The 19,358-nt window shown below is 42.7% G+C and overlaps 1 protein-coding gene across 2 annotated transcripts in view; it reads left to right on the top strand.

Annotated features, from left to right (window-relative positions):
- Positions 1 to 19,358, top strand: part of unc5db (unc-5 netrin receptor Db) — a 143,095-nt gene extending 123,737 nt beyond the window's left edge. For both annotated transcript variants that reach the window (XM_079353504.1, XM_079353503.1), the window contains 5 exons: positions 4,088 to 4,315; positions 10,762 to 10,911; positions 14,474 to 14,638; positions 17,051 to 17,229; positions 18,637 to 19,358. In XM_079353504.1, coding sequence (XP_079209630.1) covers positions 4,088 to 4,315; positions 10,762 to 10,911; positions 14,474 to 14,638; positions 17,051 to 17,229; positions 18,637 to 18,898 — 984 coding nt within the window. In that variant the 3' untranslated portion in view covers positions 18,899 to 19,358. The remainder of the gene's footprint in view (positions 1 to 4,087; positions 4,316 to 10,761; positions 10,912 to 14,473; positions 14,639 to 17,050; positions 17,230 to 18,636) is intronic.

Raw genomic sequence — 19,358 nt, 5'->3', positions numbered from 1 at the left:
ACTGTTGTTATTACGCTGTCATACTACTGCCATTCACTGCACAGCATTTCTTTATTGTCCTGTATAGTTCACCTCACTATTTCTTTTCTTCTGCATATATTACTGTTTTATTTCTATTTATCTTGCATATTTTATTTTTGACTTCTGATTTATGTATTACCTTCTTCTCTGCCTGAATGTCCCCTCTGGGGATCAATAAGTCTCTGAGTATTTGATGCCACAGTCAGGATTGACTGTTAGTGCCAGTTTTTTCGTACTGCCCTTACCATCAACCAAGATACATTTAACTTACTAATAAAAGAGCAAACTCCAAAACACAGAGAGCGCATTCAAAGGTACAAAGAAATCCAAGATGTCTCCTGATCTGGTCAAAAATACAGAAACAGGTGAAATATGAAATCCAAGTTTTGTTTCTCATTTCTTTCAATTGTCCCTTGTTTTGTTTTTTTTTTTGTTTTTTTTTGGCTTTTGCATTTTTCCCTTTTCCAGATACGTATATTATGAGTGTTTTCTGTTTTTAAGCTAATCAGAAAAATATACTAGGAATATCTGGAGCGTAGTCAGAGAGAGAGACAAGATGAGCTGGCACAGAAGGAGGGGAATACAGAGATAATCAATAATCAAGTGAGGTGAGGCAACACAGGTGAGACACATAAGGTAGACGTGTGAGACCAAGAAGGGAGGGCAGGAAGCAAAGGAACTGAAGACACAGGGTCAAAAGGAAAACAGGAAACACTAAACATGAGGATGAAACGTTCCTGTCCTGGAGACATAGCAGCACATTATGTGAAGGGAGTTAACAGGATAAGTTTTTAAATCAGAGGGGAGATGATGTGTCTTGTTGTTGGTACCACCCTGTCTCTCTGTTTGCTGACTCTTATATACAGCATGTGTTATGTGTGACGATGGGCCCCGTGAGTCAGAGGGACGTCATGTGATTTATGTGTGAACTGAAGAGTGTGTCTGAGGCCGTTGGCAGGCTGCTAGTTCAGGCGCTGTGGCCTCTCTGTGGGTCCACAGGGTGACACGAGGCAACATGAAGGTCGGTCTGATGGGAGGAAAACAGAGAAACAATTAGAGCGGGTAACAGCCAGGAAGAGACATGTCTGCTGTCACTCAGTGAGGCAGCGTTTGTAGGGCCTCCACACTGATGTGGGGACTTGAATTAAAAGAGGGATGTAGACAAAGATTGTCCGTTTGATCAGGAAAGACATGGAAGGTGAACTCTGACGTGAAACAATCAAGGAGGAGTTTTTACTGGTCTGGATGGACTCTTTAAGATTTGATCCCTCTGAAAACAAACTGAGATCATCTCTGTGGTCACTCTGCATTATCCTTCCCGCCTTTCGGAGCAGTAACAATGATGACAACAGGACAAGACGTGGGGGCATAATGAAGAGAGTGTTCTGTAAAGCTGATGTAACGTGTTGGCAGGTCCAGCATGGATCAGAATAATGAACGCTGCTTGCTTCGCCCCTGGCTGTTGTCGGGCTTTTCAGCACTAGGAGGAGCGGGTTATTTAGAAGACCGGCTGGCACCATATGCTTACATTGTGCGTGATGTTTTACTAAGTTACAGAGACTTAAAGATGAAATGAAGATTATTTAAGAGCTGCAGCAGCTTCTCGTGGACCACATGTCAAATCAGACTCAGCATTCAGGATCACCTTCAAATCAAGGATCAGAGTTTAACCACAGTCTGATAGGTCCAAACAGAACTCTCACTGACTGGGTACCAGTCCTGTTTGTACCCCACCTCTCCTGATCCAGTCCCCCCGACCCCCCACAGAATGTACAGCATGGCTCGATAATGGAAAACCCAACAGCACAATCTACAATGCTGCTGTTCATGCTCAGTCAACTCTTACATACATTTCTAAATCCGGTCTTTTTTCCAAACTTGGTGGCAGCTGTTGAGTCGGTTGTTTTCTAACTGGAAGTTTGATCCCCAGCTGGCCACATGTCCACTGTTTCCCTGGGTTTTATCAGCAGCGTGCGCTTGTGTATGAATGGATGAGTAACTTCTGATGGTCTCTACACAGCAGCCTCCATCAGTGTGTGAATGTGACCTGTGGTGTGAAAGAGCTTTGAAGAAACAAGTTCAAGTCTCCATCCTGCCTGTCTGATCCCCTCTGCTGACTGTACTGAATCCATCCTTTGTCTTAGCCGAGGTTGCAGCCGTGGCAGCTCTGTTGAATACTTGATTTAATTGGCCAACTGCACGTAACAAGAGTCTGCTGTTTCTCTAGCTTGTATTTTGATAGAAATATCACAGATTCTGAATGTTGGAAGAAAAACAACATGTTTAGTCAGAGTTGTCATTATCCAAGATTTATTTTTAGCTCGGCAACATCTGGACAACAGTTGTTAATGAACATTTCCCCTCAGAGAATAGATTGGATACTGGCATGATGACAACCAACAAGAAGGACAGTAACCATGTTTGAGTAAAATGATGTGTCCTGTATTTTGATTGGATAGTTTGACCAATGGGCCCAACCGTGAACAGGAAGGAGGCTTTACGACCTGTTCTGCAGCCGGTCAGCAGGGGGCAGTCAAAGGGCCTTTTTCAAACCAACCCTACACACCCCCTCCGTGACGGAGTCACACTCGCAGCTGAATGAAGTCCCCTCCATCTAGGTGTTGGGTAGAAATACAGCAGCAGGCTTTGGGACAAACTTCACTCTCTCAGGTGGAAACAGGAAGTGTGTGTTACCATGGTTTCTCAGCGGCATCCTGGGGGAACGGCTTATTATTAATGTAGGTAATGCATTCTGTAAAAGTCTTTATGTAGATTATTTTTCTCTAGTAAATTTATATTAGTGTAGACTAAAGGCAAAACGATCAGATGGAGCCCACATTCTTTATTATAATTTAATGTTTAGTTAATTTATTGTAATATCAAAGAACAGCTTGTCTTAAATGAACGCACAGACAAGGAGACTGTAAAACTTAATTTAGGCTACAACAAAAAGTAAACGTTTTGCTGCTGTGATGTTAATTTATAAAGCAAACAGAGGGGTAATGGGTAGGGCTCGGGTGTAGTGGTCGTTTTGAAAAAGAGCCAAAGTGTTTTGGCTTCACTTCTTGGAGCAGCCATGCTGTCCAACGTTTTATAAAGCACAAATGTTCTTTCTTCTAGCCAGGTATCTCCTGTATTGTTAATAAGCTACCTGTCAGGGAAGCACAGAGGAGATGATGCAGTTTCAGGGCACCCTCTCTCTCTCTCTCTCTCTCTCTCTCTCTCTCTCTCTCTCTCAGCTTTTCAGCCTCATGGTCTTTGTCCGGACGTGTTTGCGTCTGTGTTTTTTAGCCTCCACTCCTCTTCTTTTATATCCTTACTTTATCATCTCCCACACAAGAGTGCCTTTAATCGCTTCAGAGACCACTCCATTACTGGTCCACTGTTGGCTTCTTTTCTGCACTTTGTCCCCACTACAGCACACCTTGTATTACCAAATATTGACCGACTGAGCCACAGCTCATCGTTTTATTGTTGGCACCAAGTCCACTCTATCCAAATCTGACAGTTTCTCTCTCACTATTCACAGCTCCGCAGTGTCCCCCTCCCCTCAGGTTAAGAGTCTGGGTGTCATCCTCGACAGCTCACTTTCTTTCCACTCCCACATTAATAACATCACTCGATCTGCATATTTCCACTTGCGCAATATTAATCGTCTCCGCCCCTCTCTCACAGCCATCCTGGTCCACAGCCTCGTCACCTCCCGTATTGATGTACTGTAACTCACTCCTCTTTGGTGTCCCCCACAAATCCCTCCATAACTCCAACTGGTCCAAAACTCAAAACCCCTTCCTTCCACCACATCACCCCCGTCCTCCAGCAGCTCCATTGGCTCCCAGATAAATTTCGCATCACTTTCAAAATACTTCTGTTTACATTTAAGACACCTGAAGGGCTGTAAATGTATAAATGATAGATTCATGTTGCTGAGTTTTTACTCTGATGTCAAAGTGTGCAGCCGTTTAAAGAGCGCTGTGGTTAGAGATGAAGACTCATCTTTAACGTCGTACCAACTCCACTGCCTGTTCTATTCTCATTAAGCACAGTCTCCTAACCTCTCTTACAGGATGTGATGTCATTCGAGGAGGAGTCCACTTCCTGTTACTGCCAGATGGATTCTAAGAGTTGCCATCTGCTTCTGGAGCAGCCGGGCTCGTACGCCCTGGTGGGCGAGCCCCTGACGCAGGCCGCCGTCAAGAGGCTGAAGGTGGCTGTGTTTGGGAGCATGGAGACGGACTCCTTCATCTACAGCCTGCGAGTGTACTGTGTGGACGACACACCACACGCCTTTCAGGTGGGAGACGTGGACCTCTGGGTAGATGTTTTATTTATCTTCATAGGCTTGAGTCCTGACTGTTACTGCCACAGGATTGTTGCCTATCAAGCGGATTGAAAAACACTTCAAAACTGTCTGCACTTTAAAGTCAGAGTCTTTATAGACGTATACAGTTTTAGTAATGCTGCTCAGTCATCACTGCTGGATGTTCATAAATGCTGAGTATGACCAGTGGTGACTGAGTGGAGTCATCTGTGTTCATGTTTCTATCCATTATTTTAACATCATTTATCAGTCAACATCAATGAGCTACACCAGCCATTACTGAACCACTGCCGAGGCTGTACACCTTAAAATGCTTGATAAACGTGAGACATGCAGAGATCTCTAACTTCTTTGAGCTCATTGTTCTCTGTGATGGATTGAATCCTCCCGTCATAGATTTGACCATTTATTGCACTTAGTACAGTTATATTTGGCGTTGTTGGGTCTGCTCTTGGCTTTCAGGAGTGCTGCTGAGAGCGCAGACATGTGGACATGCAGAACAGAACCTGAATGTGCATGTAATGTTACCGACCTCTTGCAGACATAAAAAGCTAACGAGTCATCCTGAAATGTGCTGACTGGAGCTCGTGGAGGTCGGGGGTAGCATGTGGACAGGACCAATTAACGCTAACGCAGGGCTTTGTTTCATTCTCACAGCTCCTGTCGCATTTTTAGCAGTGACCATAACTCATTTGATTTTACACAGAAACATCAACAGATAAGAGAAGTTCTAACGAACACTGCAACTGGAGCATTTCTAACTCTGCTGCAGCTTCAGAAGACAAAACAGCACACTCAGAGATCTTCATGCCAACAGCCCCCTTTCTTTCACAGAAAGAGTGAGGAGTTTGACCTCAGTGATTTCTGAAGGTCATAGTGATCTGGATTCACTCCAACATCTTTGGTCAGTGTGATTTTTAACCCGGGCTGTTTGAGGCAGCAGAGACCTCTGCTGCAGGTAAACCAAGAATATATAATCCAAATGTACTTTAAAGCAGCTTTAACAGCAGAACACTTTTTATCTTCCCCTTGTTTGTAAAGTTTAAAGGCTGCAGTAATGTAAATCACTGCAGTTTACACGTTAACAAGTTGTCCTTTTTAATCTCCTTAATGTTTTTAAGTATTGAGCTCTCATCAGTGAACATCAGGGAAATGAAGCCTGCTGTCTCCCCAGGAGGGACGAGAGCCGAGCACAGCCACTGAGTCTGTCTTCTGTCATGTTGCAGACTTCAGCAGCGGATTCGGTTCATGAATTCCCATCCTGCTTTGCAGATGCCAGACTCTTACGTGTCCCCTGGGCTCCTCTCTGTCAGCATCATGTCTCTGCTCTGTGTTTTTAGAGCTCACAATCACAGACTGGACTGAAGCTCAACACGAGCTTAATGGGGTTATAGCATGTCGCACAATGTCACTAAAGCAGTTTTAAAAAGTACACCCTCCAAAAGCCTGAATCTGAATCGTGTTCTTTTTCATATTTAAGGTTTATTTTGTCATATTTGTCTTTATTATGAGAGGGAGGACATTAGACAGAGGCAGAATTCAGGGGGAGAGACATGCTAGAAAGGAGCCACAGGCTGAACGCGAACATGTGAGGACTATAGCCTCGATGCATGGGGACGTGTGCCACCATGCAGCGCCCCCTGAAAGATCCTTGAAAGATTTCATCACGAGTTTTAACTTTACTTATTGAACATTTTCTGTGCCGGCTGTGAAGACACACAGGCTTACAGGTCGACAGGCTGGATTCTTGGGGAGATAAATTAGGGTTGTTCTTTTCTAATATTATGAAATGTGAATATGTTGTATGAGTGGAGAACAACCAAGGAATGTTAATACTATAGGATCAAGCTTTATGAACAATACTTGAGTGTGTTTGTGGAAGTAAGAGCAGGAAAGTCACCTGAGTCACTCAAACAATAATAACAGAATGGAAACACTTAAATTAAGAAAAGGAAGTTTTTATACTGATTTTGAGTTTTGCTAACTTTTTATCTTTGAGAGAACTAAAAGAAAAAGGAGAGACAGAGAGTTTAAGAACGCATGCTAACATTCAGGGTTAGCATGTGTCTTTGCTAGCATGCATTCAGGGTTAGCATGAATGTTAACATTAGCATGAATGCTAACATTCAGGGCAGATCACACACATGCCAGGATACGTTGATCAGTCTCACTCAGAGCTCTTAAAGTGTTCCTACATGCGATGCAGAGACGTGTTGATGGGTTTCTTCCCTTCTGTTCTTAAAGAAGGAAAGTTAAAGTGAAAAGGAGGAAGATGTGTGTTTGCTAATAAATCATGTTGTGCTGAAAAGTCAACTGAACATGCTGCTGTTCTGTTCAGACATTTATTGTCCCTGGTAGAGAAATTTGATTTACAGCAATGGGAAAAAAAATCACAACATATATAAAGACATCGTTAGGTTTCCTTTTTGGCGGACCCCAAAATGCAGAGACAGACCAAAACCAAAATAGTTTTAACAAAAATGTATTTAATGTTCCAACGGGGGGAAAAAACAAAGGGAGCAGGTAGTGAGGACAGGGAGCTGGCTGGCTTGAAGATCAGGATGACCGGGAACTCCGACGAGCTGAACTGAAGCAGAAGGCACACCAGCAAAACAAAAAAAAAAGAAACAAGATCAGTCCACAAAGTAACGAAAAAACAACGGCACAAAATCGATATAGAGGCTCTTGAACAATTTGCTGAGAGCAAACGTGACACTACCGAACAAGACAGAATTATGTGGCAGGTTAGTGGAGTGCAAACCAGGCTTATATGGAGGAGTTGATTATATAGAAGTCAGGTGTGTCTCGTCTGCTGTATGGAGGAGCCAGCCACACCCCCTGCCACTCACATACCTGCAGGAGGAAGAAAACCAGAAGAGGGAGGGGGAGAAAAGACAACACACAAAACTACACCAGAAAAACAAAACAGAACTGAAACCTCAAAGACATGTGACAGGTATGACTGTAAGGCGTGCTGATCATTACTGGACAGACGGTTTTTGTCCTGCACTGAAAGTTTATCTCTGCAGCCACAAAGTCTCTAAGAACAAACTTGGTATCATATTAAGAGAAGTCTTCGGAGATTTACTCAGAAGTCTATCATAGTATCTGTTATTGTGTCAGAGGAAAGACAGGTGGAACGTAGCATGAGTTAAAGGTTTTATGTCTTATACTGTTTTTCTACTCCTAGTGGGAATATTTCATGTAAAACGCTGCTGCATGAGCCAACATCCTGACATTAGCAGTGCAAGTTTGAGCTGACTGAAGTGAAGCAGAGCAGAACTCCACTTATCATTTGTCAGGTTTCAAAATGTAAAACTACTTTAAATTTGCTAAGACGTCGTTACAGATTTGTATTCAATGTAAAATGTAACACTTTGAAATCATACCAGTCCACTATATACTGTATATATGCCTGAATTAAGATCATACACAACCAATACAATGGAGTTTAAATGAAAGTGGATGTATCATTGTGCATAGTCTGTTTGTCTGCTGTTTACTCTCTCTGAGATAAGGAGTGAAACAAGAGACACTGTTTGAAGTCTCTGTGTAGCTGACATGTATAATACACATACATATTATATTATAGAGATAGGGTTAGGGTGTTTCATAGGATAACTGTGTTTACATGGAGGATGCCTTTTGACATGTTTTCATGCTATTACTGGGGTTTTAAGGTGTGTTTTTGGGAGAATTGGTTTTTGCTTGCTCGTTAGATGAGCTTCTTCAGAGTGCAGTGATAAGTCATGTGACACACAGCACGCACTTTTACACAACATTGAATAGTTTTTTTCTTCTGCGGAGGCAGAGCGGCCTCCATGCAAGGGGGCTATCCTTCAATCAATCAAACTTTATTAGTGGAGCACTTTTCATACAAAGTTGCATCACAAAGTGTTTTACATCTTAGTAAATCAAAGAGCAACACAACCCCCCTCACCCCACAATTCAACAACTATGGTAAAATAATGAGATTGAAAACAGGTACTGACGGACCGAGGAAACGCTATCATTGTTTCTTTAATGAGGAAACACTGGAGGTTAAAAATGTCATAAAACTAACTGAGGTCAAATGAGATTCCGTTAAAAGCCAGACTGAAAAGGTAGGTCTTGAGTTTGCTTTTAAAACTCTTGACATTGAGTTTTATTGCTATGGTCATGGACTGCTTAAAAGTATTCTGTCAGTCTGTGCAGAAAGTAGAGTCTGTTTTGCAGTTGCGTTCTGGTCAAGATTCACGTTCTTGTCAGTGACTGTGCCAGCTCTTTTTTAATTCAACAATTCACTGAGCAGATGCTTTTATCCAAAGTGTTTCCCTGCACTGTCCTTCATTTACTGCACCCTGAACTCAAACAGCTTGAAGTCTGATTGGACACACGGGTGCTGACAGGCAGCGACCAGAGACAAAGCACAACATTGACGGTGGTTCTAACCAGCGTAGAAACAGAACCATCGCTGTCAGTCAACGCAGTGAGTCCAGATCGCCACGGCAACCTGAGAGCACACTGAGAAATATTTACAACCCTCTTTAAGGAAGAAGAATGAAGCTCTGCCTTGTTCAAGAATTAGTGTCGCTCGACAGGTCTTAAAGTCTCTAATCTGCCGGGAAAATGGTGACGGTAGCAACAGCAGCAGCAGCAACCGGACGCAGAACGTTGTTCATCCCCTGATCTCACAGACTCCAAAAAAAAGAGAAAAATCTCTACAACTTTGTCATTATTTCATCCTAAATTACAAACCTTGTCAAGCAGTAACCACCCTACATGGATATTAAATAATAATAGTAAAGGGGGCATTGTCACAGTTATCTCCCTGCATGCTCAGTGGGAGGATAAATCACGTGTTTTCTGTCCACTCACTGAAAGGTCTTCGTCGTTCAGTTTCTTTTCAGCTGTATTCAGAGAAGATGCCACACCGACCACTTTCCTTCGAACACATCAAACGTGTATAGATAATGAAGCTTAGACACAAACACTAATAATACAGAAAGCCATGACTCTGCAGGATCCACAGCTGGATCCTCTGCAAAACGGATACTTCAAACACTCAAACCACAGAGGTCCTCCAAGCCCCAAAAGCCTTCCTTGAGTTGATCCAATTTAACGGAATTTCCCCTCATGGGATTAGTAAAGTGTAAATTATTATTATTATTATTCCGAAGCTGAGATATTATATATTAAAGTTTCACGGCAGCCATTTTTCAGACATCTGGGCAAATTCAAACATTGATTTTCTGACTCCTTATATCATAACCTTTCCAAAAAATGTATAGTTTAATAAATCTCCCCAAAAAATCCCACAAAGGTTAAAATCTAAACATAGTGAACCTGACTTTAAGTCACAATCACATTACTCAGAGCTCTGCTCCCTCTTCTTCCTTTGTCATTGAGATAATCTGAGGACACATGGGCCAGACGCTCAGACACCGAACAATGATGACGGATGAATACCTGCAAGCCCCTATCACAGTGCTCATTCATTTCAACACTTTTTATTCGGGAGATTGACGTTTGGCCCCAGACACTAAAATCTCGTTAGCATAAAATTCAACTTTCAGTGCGTCACGGTGGGTCTGCATAGTGTTGTTGGATGATAGTTGAGCTGACACCTGGCTCTCTGCGTCTTAGTTAACATTTTAGATGACTCAATTTGTGGTCCTGAGACAGGCAGAGGAGACGATGGGGCCCGAGGCAAAAATCTCCTCTTCTTTCTTTTTTTTTTCTCTCCTATACACAGATAATTCCTCTTCAGTTTTCTTTGTTGACTTTCACCGACAGACTTGTCAAATCAGAATCTGACACTGAGCAGGGTAACAGAAAGGGAATGAGGCGCCCTTCAGGAGGTTTTCTACTGTCATTACAAAATGTGCACATTTTGTAATGACAGTAGAATGTGCACATTTTGGGCCATTGCTTCGGTTTAATGTTTTTCAGCTCTCAGGGGCCTCCTGACAGTCCGGGGCCCCAAGCAGCTGCCTGACTTGCCTGTTAACAGCCACATGTTTTTGCCCTTATATGCGTCGGTGGCCCAGTGGTTGAGGTGGTCATCGCTCAGCTGTGAGGTCGACTGTGCGATCTCCGGCTTAGTCAGCGCAGAGTATGAATGTTTATGAGTTGATTAGTTAATACGCTGAGCGTCCTCTTCCATCAGTGTGTGAATGTGCTGTGAATGAGTGAATATGACATGTTCAGGAAAAGCACCTTTATGTGGTCAGATGTGGATGAGAGTGTTGTAAAACAATGTCGTAATGGAATTTAACGGCAAAGGAGGGAAACACACTCAAGGTCTTCTCACTCACCTCTCTTTTCCCTGACCACATTTTAAGTTTCCCCTCCCTATTACTTGTCACACTCTTGTGCGTCTGACCTTCTGTTTAATCTGAATTCCATCCTTTCATTCATTTTGTCTCCCTTTTGTCCAGGGAGTTGTGGTGGCAGAGAAGAGCAGAGGGGGGCAGCTTCTGGAGGAGCCAAAGATGTTGCCTTTCCAAGCGAACACCTTCAGCCTCCAGGTTTCCATTCAGGATGTTCCCCAGTTCCTGTGGAGCATAAAACCCTTTACCACATGTCAGGTAAGCATGGCACTAATTCACCGTATTCTCAACAAAAACAGGAGTTAGGTATCAAAGTGCTATTTAGCTGCATCCTGATTTATGCCACCAGCACCTAAAAGCGGTGGTGTTTCTGATTGAACCATTCAGGGTTCACTTTCACTAGCGAGCTGAGAGAAACTTGATTTATGTTTTTATTTTGAACTGGAAGGTTGGGAGTTGGATCCCCGGCTTCTGCAGTCACATGCTAAAGAATCCTTCGGGCAAGACGCTGAACCCCAGATTGCTTGTCCTTTTGTGCAGCTGTGACTTCAAACATAGTTTGTGTTCGGAGTCTATACTCCGCCCTCATCACTCCTCGCAGATTACCGCGCAGGAATGTGAGAAATGATGATTTAATATCTTAAAATAATAACACTAGAGCTGAAACGATTCCTCGAATAACTCCAATAATTCGATTACAAAAATTCATCGAGGAATTTTCGCTGCCTCGAAGCTTCGTTAAGTTTTTTTTTTTTTTTTGCGTCATCAAAACTTTGGTACGAGTATAAAACCCGTGTAATGTAGCTGCAGCTACCTGCTCCTCTCTCTTACACACAGCGCTAACACGCACACACACACACGCGCACACACGCGAGCGCGGCGTGCCCCTTTTAACTTTTAGTCAGCACACAGTTGATCCGTGATCCATACGACCCAGTCGGGAACACGTGATCTGGTCAAACAGTCGGCTTTTCTCCGTTCACTCTCTCCGTGTTTGCAGCTAACATAACGATAGCAACGTCCTCTCACAGTCTCTGTCATAGACACGTCTATGGTCTCTGTAGTCTGTGAGCGTGCTGAATGCACATACGCACACTTCTAATAATGAACAGGCTGATTATATTAAATGTCTAATGTCTTCAAAGCTAAATCAAAACAGAACTTGTTTGTGGAATAATAATTTAGCAAATATAAATTTAAAGTTTCTCAATTTCCTCATCTGACATAATGATTGATTCTGTGATTGATTCAACAGAACATAATGCTTTCTCTATTAAATACTGTAACAGATGTGTAGGCTACACAAAACAGTATTTGCTATTTCAGCCATTAAAACGTGTTTGGCCTGTATTTTTAATTTACCTGCCGCCTTGACCAGTGACTCATAAAGTGAATTTGGGACCCTGTCAGTAATATGGTGAGCATCATCAGCAGCTGTAGAGCAGAGGTGGTTGGCTGTAACAAGCAGGCGTTTCCATGGTAACTGCAAAGAAGCAGGTTTGTAGGGACGACCCAAGACGAGTTAAACCTTAATTAAGCAAAAGTATGATTTATTAGATTACTCGATTAATCGACGGGATATTCGATAGAATACTCGATTACTAAAATATTCGATAGCTGCAGCTCTAAATAATACACATATACAAGACCTGACACTACAACATCGCCCGTCACTCCCCAAAAACTCAGATACAGATAAATGTGATCACATACTAGTGAAGCCTGTGCTTTGGCGCGCCTCGCCTCGAGTGCAGCTCAGAGCTGGCCATGAAAGAGCAGAGGGAGAGGGCGGAACTCTTGCAGTTTAAATATTAAAAGGAGTTGTTGTTGGATGGTTGTGGACGATGTCTGGTAATAAAGTTAGTAAGATAATGAGGTCGTCCAAAGGTTCTCTGGACTGATGAAATGATCTGAATGTCAGTGTCAGGATGTATTATCCATGAAAGAAAGTCTTCTCCCTCGTCCCCGTGTTTACTTACAGTACTTATAGTCTGCTAGCTTGTTTAGCGATGAGACAATCAGGCAAAGTGAGATCGCATGTAGAGAATGTGTGAACTTAAAGAGCATATTGCAGGTTAAAGACAAAACTTAACTAATCATAGGAAAATACGTTAACAATACTGTTTTTAAAGAAATTCTGAAATTAATAACCCACAGGGTCTCCTGGAGACGTTTTAGTACGTGTTCGCACGTCTTTGCTTTTTACTTCCGCATTCGGCTGTGACGTAACATGAGGGAGTCCCGCTGAATCCCCGTCTGTTTAACATAGAAAAGCATGGATCCGACTGTCACTCCCGTCAATAAATAGGAAGAAAATATGTATTCCTTTACATTTAATGGTGTGCTGGCTTATTATTCTGAACCTGTTAGATGTGATAGAGAGCAGAAACAGGCAGGATTAGAGGAATAACGGCCTCAGGAGAGAAGCTGTGGTGTGAGGAGAGACCCGGAGCAGGCGTCCTGCTGAGTGACAGGTGTCAGCTCGCCATATATGGGCGAGTGCTGTGTTCACATCAGCATATGTAAAGTTTATAATCACATTCAATCAATTCAAAAACTATTTGTAGAAGGTGCAAGTGCCGATCATTCACCTTTACATTGTATGGGAGTTGCTCGTAAAAACGGCAAATCTGTACAACGTATTACAGTGCCGTGCTGTGCGCGCGAGAGAGAGAACCCGATTACACGGCCTGTGCAAATGCAGCACTATATCTTTATTGTTTATTCCTCATGCAGCCCAGTGCTCACGTTGTTATAGAAAATACAGTGTATGCTGCAGGATTCTCCTGACGTGAGTTCACAGCGCACGTAATCCACACAAACATGCACAATAGCGCACACACTCCACAGTTTAATGCGTGCACATATATTAGGCTACTACAAAAAGTTTAAAGTTTTAATGGAATAGAGACCGACAGACGTAAAGCTTGTGTTTCGTTTTGTTTCCAAACTGCGCGTTCCGTCTTTCCCCACTGCGCACACACACACACACACGCGCGCTCTCTTGTAACAGAGTTGGATTTATAATAAATCGTATGACTACATATATTAAAACAGACTGTCCGGTGTCTATTACGCGCAAACTAGAGAATATAACAGAGGATTCCAGCAGATCAAATCATTAAATGCTGCATATATAATATTTGATGTTAAACACCCAGAGATTTAAGTCATTAATAAGGAAACGCTTTTGCGCCTGATGCCGAAATATTCAACGTGTCTGTTCGATCGTTTCTGAGGTTGTGGGAATAATTCACCAAAAAACACCATGAATAATCAAGCCACTTACACTATGCACCCGAATGTGCGCCGCGCAAATTACAAACTATTGCAGTGAAGAGTGTGTGATGCAGGGAGGCATGTGTTCTCATTCACTACCACGTATCATTACTCCTCTTTAATCATGTTTTAGCCTGTTTGTTGTGCTTTAATTCTTTTGTTCTAAATGTTTGTTTGTAAAGTGTTATATGCTCTCGGTGCAAGACAAGTTCCCCAAGGGGCAATAAAGGCTTTATTCATTCATTCATACACTGACGCATAAAGCCGATCAAAGCAGAGTAACAGAACGCGACTCCCTCATGTTACGTCATATGACGCGTTGTTGAAAAAAAGCGAGTTCTAAACAGCGATGCTAAAAACAGCCACTTTCTCCTCTAAATTAGAGCACTTATGTGTTGAAGAATATACAGAAAATTGATGTACTTATTCTACAGCCCTTATCTGACAACATGAAGTGTTAATCTCAACTTTTTTTTAACCTGCAATATGCTCTTTAAAGGACTATGTTTCTAAAGTTCCCCTTGTTCTCCCGCCTCCTCAGGAGTTCTCCTTCCCCCAAGTGTGGCGCAGCAACCAGCAGCCCCTGCACTGTGCCTTTTCCCTGGAGAGATACAGCCCGGCCACAGCCCAGCTCTCCTGCAAAATCAGCGTGCGCCAGGTCAAAGGTCAAGAGCAGATTCTGCAGGTCTACACAGCTGTGGCTGAGGTGAGGCTTTTTTTTTCTTTTTTGCTGCAGAGGAGGGCTGGGCGGGGGTGGAGAATGTTTCACGTTCATGCTCAACCTTTGTGTAACCTTCCTGGAGGGTGTCTACTGACAGAAAGGTGAGCTCTCCTGAGCTAGCACTGTGTATTAATAGACTGAAAGCACTCCTGTTTTCTTTGTTCCTTCATTGATTTGATTCAGACTGCAGAGGTTCAGCTGTTCACCTTTTTGTCTGTACTTATTCTGAACCTTTATAAGGAGTAAATGTGCTCCAACAGATTGCATTCACATTCCAGTAACATCTGGGAGCTGCACAGCATGACATCAGTCTTCAGTCAGCCACTGAACAGGAATCAGAACTCCTCACTCAGGAGCACCTCCACAGTTCTTGTTACAGCAGAGAGGAGAGACACTTTTACATCTAGACATGTGCTTGTTCCAGCTCAAAGCGTCCAACATTATTATCCAACATTAACCTGCTATGTTTGTCACAGACATTTTATATTTTATATTACTATGTGAGGTTTTTAATTGTAACTGAGGGACTACAGATGTAAACTAACTCTGAGCTAAATCTGGTGCAATACATCAAATGGCAACATTTATGTTTAATATTGCACATGGTCCCTGTACAAATAAAGTTGCTAATAATAATAATTTGTTTTTACACTCCTACAAGTCTCCTTTTTATTTTAGCTGCTGTTCTAGAGTTGGAGTCGCCACGAGACATTAGACAACTTATACGATGAGACATAGGATGGATGGCTGTATTGACAGATGGAAGGGTGCATGGATGGGGCTTTATATAGCAGCCTCTGATGTGTAGGTGTGACCTTGCTCGGCTGTCTAAAATGACCATTGAGAAGTACATTATGTCTTCGCTGTGATATCAACGAGCCAGAGCCTTCATGAATTGCCTATTAACCCCATAGGTGTAACCGCTGCTCCATAAAACGTGATGTGGTCTGAGGTGTGTTTGAGGGAGTGGATTGGGGGACGCTGTGGATGAGAAAAAAAAGAGTGGAAAGAGGAGAGGGTCACATGTCTCCTCCTGTGGCTGAGGGCGAGGTTAGCCTGATGGCTGTGGGAACAGAAGGACCTCACCCCTGTGAAGTGACATGACAAATCCACTGCAGCTGCTTCTCTGCTCAAACAAGATGTTGTGGAGGGGATGACAGACCCCGTCCAGTATGCCCTGCTCCTTACTCAGTGTGGATCACAACACCACAGTCTCTGGATGTCCCACAGCGAGCGGTTCGTCCAGCGACAGAGGCTAATTTTGCCTCCCAAGCAGAAGACAGCATCCTCGGATGCTTGACATAGTTAGTTACACTCAGGCTTTTCTTTGGGATGAGAGGTGCTAACTAGAAGGCAAGTTGTCACCAGTTCGATGTTTAAGGACTCAGATCAGCTGTGAATCACGTCCCTGTGCAGTGCTCTCACCTCGCTCCAGGAAAAAGTGGGACAGCCATTTTCTCTTTGAAATGAAACACCCAACCTCAGTGTGCCTGGAGATCACAGGTGCGAGATAGACAAGAGAAGAATGGAAAGTAGCTGCAGTATTGCCAGTGCCATACTACAGATGCTGGCAAGTTGGGCGGGGGCAGCAGAGAGAGCGTCTTGCTGTCTTCGGTTCAGGTGGAAGGAGACGAGCAGGAAAACACGTCACCACCTGACGATTTCAGCTTTTCCTGGTTTTCTTCAGTTTGTCACTTCTTTTCTTATTTGGAGCTTCTCAGTGTACCACTGTGCAACGTGAATATTACAGCGAGTGGCTGGTCGCAATTAGAAGACGTCCAGAGATAGCTGCTTAGAATCAAATAGTTGACAGACAACAGAGTGGGGATTTCCACATGGCAGTTTAATTCTACAATACTTAATATTAACCATATGAAGCCAAGTCTCCTCAACATGAGGAGCAAAACATCGATATAACCTGCACAGACTTACACACTGTCAGAGTCTCTCTCACAAACTCAAAACATAACATAGTGTGGAGCTCTGTGGTACTGCAACAATAATCTGACTCATAACTGACTAACAGGACACGTGAACATGCAATGCAGATGTTTCCAACTTTTGCCTTTTAAATGTTTATTTTTTCCCACCTTGTTTTTTGGACATGTCAGCTTCTTGTTTCAGTCTAGTCTTACTGTTCAATCCACTTCTTTGCTCTTTGTATGAGCAGTATGTTCTAAACTTCAGGCTAAATTGGTCAAGAAATATCTGAAAAATACAAGCTGGAAGCAAATTCACTTCTTTGTTACTATGTATTGGATGTACTGATGTTTTAAAATGTTCATCACTGCTAACTGAATTATACTTCAGACTCTCTGGGCTAAAAAATTAGCCGTGACTTTTTTTTTTTAAATACCCTCTCAGACCCTGAACTGATGTTCTGTTCCCTCCGTGCAGACTGAAAAGGAGTCACTTCCTTTTCTTATGCAGAGAGACTGCACCGTCACGTCCGAGACTGGGCCCACGGCCTTCAAGATCCCCCTGTCCATCCGCCAGAAGATTTGTGCTACCTTCGACACTGCCAAAGCCAAGGGCAAGGACTGGCAACTCTTAGCCCAGAAACTCAACTTAAACCGGTGAGTGTTGGATGTGCATTCACTCAGAGACAGCATTGTGTGTGCTCAACCTCTCCCTTTAATTGCCTGACCTGAAACACTCACTGATATGGGTGCTGTTATCCTCATGCATGTGCTTTTATGTGCAGCATATTCTCTCTCACCAGCAGAATCAGAATTGTTTTTGATTACCATGTACATTTACATATACAAGGAATTCTTCTTGGTGTGTTGGTGCAAAAACAATGAACAAGGGACATAAGGCTAAATAAGACAGGGTTTATGATTTAATGCGTTAACAATAGGAATAGCTGTTGATCTAAAGCCTTTACAACCTTTCATTATTCAAATATTAATCCATGTGTATAATGTGAATTTACTCTTTTAGATGTTTCTCTGCTTGGTCTTTGCTTGTATTGTAGCTACTGTAGAATCTCACCTTAAGTGCATCCTTCCTGAGATGCTGGTATTTTAGCCTCCTTTGGGATTCCCAAATTACCCAGATAGGCTTTCCTCCTGAAGTGGCTTGCCTTTGATTAGAGCCTGATGTGACCAATCGGCTGAAAGCTTTTATGTTGCTTGATGTTTCTTACCCATATGCGGTAGTGAAACACTGCCACCTGTTGGATTTAACACTACATTACATGCAGAACCCCCAGAAAGAAATACAAAGCAGACCACATGTATCAATAATTCCTCTTCTTATTTTTGCAGGGATTTAAACTGATTCTCTTTTTTTATCTCGTAAAGCCGAGAACATGGGTTCCCACATTTTTCAGCCTGTCCATGGAGGTGTTTAAAATGGTTACTGATGCACACAGCCGGGCAGAATAGAAAAACAGAAAAATGTCATCTACATTTTTGTATATGCAATGTTTGTTCACAAAAATAGGTCAAACTGAAAATCCAATCATTTGTAATAACCACCAGGGGGTCCCGACTTCCACTTTGGGACGATTAAATGTTGTAGTTCACTTTCATGTCGAATCTGAAGCTTTTGTTGACTGCTCAAAGAGACTTTGTGTTCAGTGACAAACAGGCAGGATTAGTGTTTTTAGTAATAGTTAATGAAGGTGTTTATATGAGAGGATTAGAAGTATTGTTTCAAGTGTTGGATGCAGAGGCGTATCCAGGCTTTTTGGACTTGGGGGGCTCAACTGGTGCGCTTACACAGGGGGGACTTGAAGTTTGTGCGCTCTCAGATGCAAGTAAACTACATTTATTTATTCTTTCTATCTCTATTGTAAAGCACCTCTGCTTCAAAGTAAAACAAGAGAATGGCAACATGTAAATGTTTTTGAGGACTCAAAAACAAGGTTTTCAACGTTTCAATGTTAAGGAAATCAAGGTGCTTAGGATTTATTGAAAGTACAACAAATAAGAATGTGAAAAATGCATTCATGTATTGATGTGTTTGCTCTTCTGCAGAAACCTGGGTTATTTTGCAAAGCAGCAGAGTCCGTCAGCGGTCATACTGAGCTTGTGGGAGGCTCGCCACCAGGACACTGCTGACCTCGACTCTCTAGCCAGCGCCCTGGAGGAGATTGGTAAAATCCACTCCAAAAGCTCCCCCAAGGACCACAATGAGTCAGAGTCTGACTTCAATCACACAGAAGAAGGCAGTCTGTGTAGGACGGACAAACGAACAAATCACGATGCAGAGGAGTCCCTCCCTGAATATGTAGGCTGAGAGAGAAAAAAGCCAGCAAGAGAAAGATGACAAACTCGATGCATATATATCTGTGTAAATGCACAGAGCATTGTGGACAACACACTGTGTCGCTGCAGCAGGAGGTTCATGATGTTACCTGTGTGTAGACAGCGAGCCGTCTCTATGCTTACCGATTGAACTTTGGTAAAAGGTGAAGCCGTATCTTCTGTGGATCGGCCCCAAATCTTTTAGAGTTGGTTGGTTATTGGAGTTTGCTCTTAAGTTTGTTAATTAAGTTGCTTTTTATTTGAAGTTAAAACTGGTTTTAATGTATTTAAACTCCACACACACACACACACACACACACACACACACACACACACAGAATATTCCTGTATCACAGACTGAAAGGAAAGGACTGAGACCCAACTTTATGACATCAAGGTATTTTTCTAGGAAGCCACTGATTTGTGAAATCCAAGTCTCCTGATATCCACCC

The sequence above is a fragment of the Symphodus melops genome (assembly GCF_947650265.1).
Source record: "Symphodus melops genome assembly, chromosome: 1".
Taxonomy (NCBI): Eukaryota; Metazoa; Chordata; class Actinopteri; order Labriformes; family Labridae; genus Symphodus; species Symphodus melops.
The sequence above is the reverse complement of the archived record's forward strand: the minus strand, read 5'-3'. Positions and strand labels throughout refer to the sequence as shown.